The sequence below is a fragment of the Bidens hawaiensis genome, unplaced genomic scaffold (genome assembly GCF_021521415.1).
Source record: "Bidens hawaiensis isolate Kalapana, Puna unplaced genomic scaffold, B.hawaiensis_p1.1 tig00033754_1, whole genome shotgun sequence".
In the NCBI taxonomy this organism is placed as follows: domain Eukaryota; kingdom Viridiplantae; phylum Streptophyta; class Magnoliopsida; order Asterales; family Asteraceae; genus Bidens; species Bidens hawaiensis.
Window position 1 is genome coordinate 7,679 of NW_027495799.1, and position 7,832 is coordinate 15,510.

The 7,832-nt window shown below is 29.9% G+C and overlaps 1 protein-coding gene across 1 annotated transcript; it reads left to right on the plus strand.

Annotated features, from left to right (window-relative positions):
• The first annotated feature begins 4,584 nt into the window (after positions 1-4,584).
• LOC143585278 (uncharacterized) lies at positions 4,585-6,827 on the plus strand. Its single transcript, XM_077067098.1, has one exon. It carries the CDS (start codon positions 4,658-4,660, stop codon positions 6,776-6,778), a length of 2,121 nt encoding a protein of 706 aa, XP_076923213.1. The 5' UTR covers positions 4,585-4,657; the 3' UTR covers positions 6,779-6,827.
• Positions 6,828-7,832: the final 1,005 nt, after the last annotated feature.

The following is a 7,832-nucleotide window of genomic DNA, read 5'->3' on the forward strand; positions in this document are numbered from 1 at the left end:
GACATTTATGCCTATTGACATTTATGCCTAATGAAAAATTAGTCAAATATAAAAGATGGAATTTTTTTATTTTCTATTTAGTTTATTAGTTTATTTTTTAATTTCACCAGAATAATTTAGACGAATCGGTAATTCTAGACATTTATGCCTAATTAAAAATTGGTCAATCATAAAAGATGTAAAGTTTATTGAGATTGAAAAATATTAAAACTAAAAAAGAGTGGTCAAATTCGGTTTTTAAAAATAGAAATAAATTAATGTATAAATGATTAGAATGTATCATTAAGTTAAAGATGAGGAATATTTTAAAATAAATAAGCAATTATAGTAAATATCTAAGATTTTCTAAATATACATTTGAAATAAGTAATACACCACATATTAAATTGGTCAAATAAATTAATGTGTTTTTAATACAAAACTTATTAACTTTCAAGTATTATCAAAAGTAAATTATTTAAAATTTCCGGTATATATTAAATATGTCGTTTATGATAATTAAAATTTGGTAAAATATAAAAGATGGAAAGTTTGTTTGAGATTAAATACTACTGTAAACTAAAAAAAAGATTGTTGCAATAATGGTCAAATTTGAATTTTGAAAACAAAATAAATAATTGTAAATATTATTATAAAAAATGTTCAATTTTTTGGAAGTTCAATAAATAATTGTTAAAACTTTCAAGATAAGATTCAAAAACTTTAACACAGAAAAAATAAAGATTGTTATTTATATAAAAATGAATAATTTACATAAATTGTCTAAGCTACATAAAATAAAAAATGATAGAAAATTAATAACTAAAATACATTAGTAATGACCAAAACAAACATAATTAGACTACTCTCCATCAAAATCTTTTTCCATGCAATTAGCCAATCTACCAATTTTGGCCGCCATAAACTGAATTTATTTAAAATAAATTAATGTTAGATATACAGAACTATTAAAAACAAATTAGTAAGAATTATCAATGGATGAAACAAAGCTTGTGTGGGCAGTCGATGTATTTGTAAGTAGACATATTTGCACCGAGTGAGGCCTTCCGTACAATCAAATATTTATTCTCGGCAAGCCAAACATCATGCTTAGGAATGCAAGGCTTCTTTACATAGGCTTGCATTCTGTTGCCCTGCAAATTATTATTAAGATTAGTAAAAAGTTGTATGAATAATATAGTAAATTAATGAATGTGTTAACAATACCATTTCGTCTTGAACAATCATTTCGATGGACCAATCTTGCCTGGGATTTGAGTTGTTATTCAGCCGCCAAAGTTTCAAAATACGCACATTTAGGATACACTCACTGTTAAGAGCATCCAATTTGTTCAACATCGTGATATTTGTTGGCTCCATCTTGCTAGTGGTGAAAAATTTAAAAAAACAAAAAAATCATTTAGGAGCAATAACACTTTTAAGCAAAAAATGAAAGATGAAAATGGAAGATATATAAACAACAAAAAGTAAAAACCTTGACACAAAGCTAATCGTTTTTACTAAAGAGGCTTTGATGGTGTAAGAATTAGCCTCTCACTTGTACGTATTTATACGAAATGGATCAGGGTAGACTAAATTATAGAAGGAAGGTATACAGGTAATTGATTAGAAACATAAATTTAGAAAATTTCAAAATTTTCAAAAAAGTTATAGTAAGAACGAATAGAAGGGAAATCATAATTAATGGATTTTCAAATTTTGAATTTTCTAAAATGCAATATTACATAATTAGATTAGAAATACAAATAACATATTTCCAAATTTTTGAATTTTCTAAAATGCCTAGTTTCCTAAAATGCAATGTTACATAATGTACAAATATAAGTTACTAATTATATTATTTACAATAATATAATTAATCATCAATTATAACACCATATATTATGTAATGTAATTCATATAAGGTGTGAAAATAAAAGTTACTAATTTTGTTATATATATGTAACTCAGTTGTTAATTAGTAAATCGTAATTATAAGTCAATGTTTACAATAATAAGTCAATGGGTAAACAATGGATTTGTAACTCAATTGTTATTGTTAAACAATAATAAGTCAATAGATTTGTATTATAATTGTTAAAACTTAACTAATGATCGTAATTAAGTCAGTGGGTCCATGGGTCAATGGGTCAAATGAATTAATTATAGTAAATTTAATGATTGTTAATTAATTCAAAGTTACACCATAATTTGTACAATAATTAATTCAAATTTACAAATTCCGTAATTAAACAATTTCCTTAATCAAATGGGTCATTATTTCCTAAATTTAACATGAATGATACAAACCTTTACAACTTTATGAATTTGATAAATTTAATTAAATATAATATTTTAATAAAATTTTAATATTTTAAATCGGTACTCTCTCTATATTATATATATATATATATATATATATATATATATATATATATCTATAATCTATATATTAAATCCGTAATCTCTTCTATTGATGAAATATCAAATAATTATCTAAATTATATATTATATATTATCTAAAAAAATAACAAAGGTGGTGAATGAAATCAACCAAAAAATAATAAAATATTCAAAATGAAATTTTGAATATTTGGTTTTCAAAACTATAGCTACGATTTTAAAATATTACATTAATTAGAATATTCAAAATGAAAAATTAGACATTAAATGAAAGAGGAAAGATAATACTTTAATAGCATTGATGAATCTTATTTTAATATATTATTGATTTATTTTATTAAGTTGAAAATTAGAGAAGACATTGATATACATGGAAAATATGATAATCAACAAATAGGAAGGGGGGATATGGACTTAACGCCTATTATTATAATAGTATAGTTAGATGTAGTGTAAAATTACCATAATACCCTCATTCATAATTAAGTCATAATTGATTAAAAATATATCAATATGATATATCGAAAATCCTTAATATAATATTTGAAATATATAATACTTATTGGGTTTGGGATGAGGTTAGGTAGGCCCATACTTGAATATAAAATCTTGTCTCAAACCCAGTCTAAAACTTATGGGTGCTATTGGATATCGAGCAAACCCAAGGGTTTCGGGAATACTCGCTAGTTATGAAAAAAGCTATGTCAGGTTACTCGGGTACATAACCGGGTAAGTAAGGCCATGTTATCGGGTAATTAAGTCCGGTAATTTCGCATATTATATATCTCATACCTGTTCTAAACTCGCAAAAAAAAATTCAAAGTAATTTCAAACTCATCCAATACCCTATCCAAATATTTCGGGTACACAAATGTCAATTAAAAAAAGTTACAGTCTACGTGTCTAATATCTAAACTTGAAATCACAAAGGCAGACCACGAAAATCCCTAAATTCTACAATCAACACATACGAATACACCTAAAATCAGAAATATATATATATATATATATATATATATATATATTTTAATTAAAGTATCATAATATTAAAAATAAAAGACTCCAACTACAATAAAGATACAGGTAAGCAAATAACAAGCTGCCATTCTTTTTGAATTGAAAGGTTAAAAATACAAGTAAAATATTGCTTGGAGAGAAAGAGGTGGGAGCTACATGGATAAAGATCATGATGCTTAGATCATATTATTCTTCTATTATAAAACTTGGTACCGTTTGAATTTTATGATCAAAATAATATTTTATATCAGTGCTCTTCTTTTTTTAAATGAGTTATTTTGAATGACTAAAATTACACAGTTTTTATTTAACTCATGTCTTGTTACATTGACTGAAAAATCCTCATTCAATATCTTGATATCGTAAGACCAAAGTTCATTTATATTGTATTTTTGAATTTTTTATTTAAGAATTTGGAAAATAAAATATAATTTCCTGTTTCATTTTTGAGTTTTTTTTGTTTAAGAATAGAAAGAGTATGGAAAGAAAAACTATGGTTTTTTTTTTCTTTCGAAACTTTCTAGCCAAATATGACAGGATTATGAACGAAAGTTTATAGCTCATTACAATATTATTAATTTGCTTTATCTCAATTATCTTTTCCATATTACTATATGGAAATAATTGTAAAGTTACAATTTTTTTCTTATTTTTTCTTTACAATTTAACTCAAGAATGTAATTAACATTTTCTTTTCTTTCTTGCCTTTTATTTAACTCGAGAATATTTTTAAGTATATAATTTTTTTTTCTTTCTTCCCATATCCAATCTTATCATTTCTTTTTCTTGTATTTTAAACTCGAGAATACAGTGTTAATCTTTATAATAACTCCGAATTTCATTATGTCCAACTAATCAAAACATCTATCAATTTTCTATATCCAAACATGAAACACCATATTTTATAAACAAAAAACAAAAACACATAAAATACAAACACCCCTAAATTGAACATGTAGATGATTGTTTTCAGTATCGGTACCGATTTGATACCATCGGTATCGAACTGGTACCAAGTTTTTAGTTTTCGATATCAGTACAATACCGACATTTCCTGGATTTTACATGAATACTGGTATCGAACCGAATATTTCGAATTTTCGAGATACCGAACCCGAACCCGAGCTCATCTCCACATGCCTGTACTGATGTTTCAATTGGTTTATACTTGTCTTCCCACCAAACTCTCCTTCAAATCAAATTGCTTCACTTCTGAGACACATGATCACCAATTCTCATCATCTCAATTCTTGAAGCTATGCTGCTGAAAAGATCACCTCTTTCATCAACAACCCATTTCCTCAAAACCCTAAAATTACCCCTAATTTCATTCTGCACTTCAAACTGCAACCATCCAACACCTTCAGAATCCGATACAGACTGGGTTGAATTACTTAAACCCTTCGACATCCAACAGCTAAGGAAATCAATCAACCGAATCACCCCACTTCAGCTTCACAAACTACTTAAACTCCCATTAGATGCACCAACTTCACTCCAATTGTTCAATTGGGCCAACACCCAGAAAGGCTATTGCCACACATTCGATGTGTATTACGCTTTAATCGATAAGATTGGTGCGGCTGGTGAGTTTAAAACCCTTGACGGGTTATTATTGCAGATGAAAGATGAGGGTATTGTTTTTCAAGAAACTTTATTTGTTATGATCATGAGGCATTACCAACGAGCTGGATTACCCGGTCAAGCTACAAGATTGTTGTTGGAAATGAGGTCTGTGTTCTTGTGTCAACCAGGTACGAAATCATATAACACGGTGTTGGATATTTTGGTTCAAGGAGAATGCGCGAAAGTCGCACGCAACGTGTTCGATGAAATGCTTCAGAGAGGGATTTCGCCTGATGTTTTTAGTTTCGCGATTGTGATGAAAGGGCTTTGTTCGGTTAATGAGGTTGATGCTGCTTGTGCGCTGTTACGAGGCATGACGAAGCACGGGTGTGTCCCGAACGCGATTGTTTACCAGACGTTAATGCACGCGTTGTGCAAGTTTGATAGAATTGAAGAAGCGTTGAAGCTTTTTGAGCAGATGATACTCATGGGATGTACGCCTGATGTCGAGACGTTTAATGACGTTATTCATGGTCTTTGTAGGGCGAAACGGATCCACGAGGCTGCAAAGTTGGTTGATCGAATGCTTCTTCGCGGGTTCAGCCCTAATTCTCTAACCTATGGAGTTTTAATTCACGGGTTATGTCAAACGGGTCAAGTTGAGGAAGCTAAGGCCTTTCTTAGCAAGGTTCCCGAACCAAATAGCGTCATGTTTAACATGTTAATCAACGGGTTTATATCAAAAAGGCAGTTTGAGGAAGGTAAAGCGGTTATTACTGATAACATGTATAGGAACAACTGCAAGCCCGATATTCATACTTACAACACACTCATTCGTGGACTCTGCAAAGACGGGCTTTTGGTTTCAGCTCGTGAGTTGATAAAGGAAATGACATTAAACGGAACCGAGCCCGATATTCATACTTACACAATCTTGATAGACGGGTTTTGCAAGAAACAAAGATTAGATGAAGCCCATGAGGTTGCGGATGAAATGTTTAAAAAGGGGCTTTGTTTAAATACTGTAGGATACAATTCGGTCATACACGCATTATGCAAAGCCCAAAACATCGATAGAGCTTTAAACGTTTTTCATGAAATGTGTACTGAAGGGTGCAAACCTGATATTTACACGTTTAACTCGTTAATCTTTGGGTTATGTGACGTTAATGACATGGAAACCGCTTTAAAAATGTTCCAAGATATGATTTTAGAGGGTGTCGTTCCGGATACTGTGACCTACAACACTCTAATCAATGCTTTTTTAACCCGAGGTGGGATTCATGAAGCGTTTAAGCTCGTTAACGACATGTTATTTAGAGGATGCCCGCTTGATGAAATCACATATAACGGGTTAATAAAGGCGTTATGTAAAGATGGAGCCGTTGAGAAAGCAATGGGGTTGTTTGAAGAAATGGTTGAAAAGGGTGTGAACCCGAGTACGGTTTCGTGCAATCTTTTGATTAACGGGTTGTGTAAAACAGGTAAAGTGCAATGGGCGTTTGATTTCTTGAAACATATGGTGCATTTGGGGATGGTTCCGGATATTGTGAGTTATAATTGTTTGATTAATGGGTTATGCAAGATGGGTAATGTTCAGGAAGCTTTGAATTTGTTTGAAAACTTGCGTGTTAAAGGTGTGGAGCCGAATGTGATTACTTATAATACTTTGATATCTTCGTATTGTAAGGAAAACATGTTTGATGATGCATGTTTGGTTCTAAGTAGAGGTGTCGGTAAAGGGTTTGTGCCTAATGATGTAACATGGTATATACTGGTTTCTAGTTTTGTTAAAGAGGTTGATAATTTATAGATAGAATTGTAAGCGTATAGTTACGTGACTTGTTAGTTACTTTGTCTATTTGTTGGACGACTGACGATCACTATGCAAAGTAAATACTTCAGCCGTCTTAAAATACATGGTAACGAGAATCATAACAAAAGAATTATTCTCGGTACTATATGTTTAAGAGCCTGAGTGATTCGCTCAAAACTGAGCCAACAAGGTTGGTTCTCTCATTCAAAGGTAAGCATTTTCTTATATTACATGGTTTGTTGCGAGTTAGCTTGGAACAAAAGTCTTAACTTGGAATCTTTAAATGCAGATTTTGCAAGCTTGATTGGAATAAAAGAAAGTTTGAGGTTTAAAGTTGTAATTGTACAAAAGATGAGGTACTCATACTAAGGATAAAAGATTGGGGGTATAAAGGTTTTCTATGTTCTTGTTCAAAACAAAGGTTACTATTGTTGTTATGATTACCTGGGTCTTGAGTCTCGGATGTTGTATGTAGTCTAAGTACTTTTTTGGGTCATTTGATTTTGTGCTCTTGTTTGTTTACCTGATTGTTCTTATAAACCGTCGGGGAAAATTTACAGGTTAATATGGCACATTAATATATACATTTAACGCATCGATTATTATGATCATCCATCTCATTGTACAAAGCTTAAACAAGATTGATCAATTACAACATGTCAATATTAACAATGTAAAAATATCAATATAAGAGGATCTTGAAGCGATTAAGATCAAATTAATATAATACGCCATGGAAGATTAATGCAAAATGGACAAACTATAAGTTCAATAGAGAAAGGAATATGCTAAAAATAATTAATTATCACTAAAGAATTCAATAAAAATAAAATATTTTTTTTGAACGCTGTATAAAATTAAATGAGTATTGAAACATTATTTTTATCAATAATTTAAATTCTCTTAAAGGAAATCTTTAAAAGAAACAAAACTTTATAAAAATGTCATGATATTTATAAAATGTACAACCATTCCATACGAGGAAGTTTTTCAAGGTAGTGCAAATAATTGAGTTTGAAAACTGACAACTTCCATGTAAAAACTATCGTTC

Bases quoted from the DNA above. Each gene is read 5' to 3' on its own strand.
- LOC143585278 (XM_077067098.1), top strand. From the start codon at position 4,658: ATGCTGCTGAAAAGATCACCTCTTTCATCAACAACCCATTTCCTCAAA.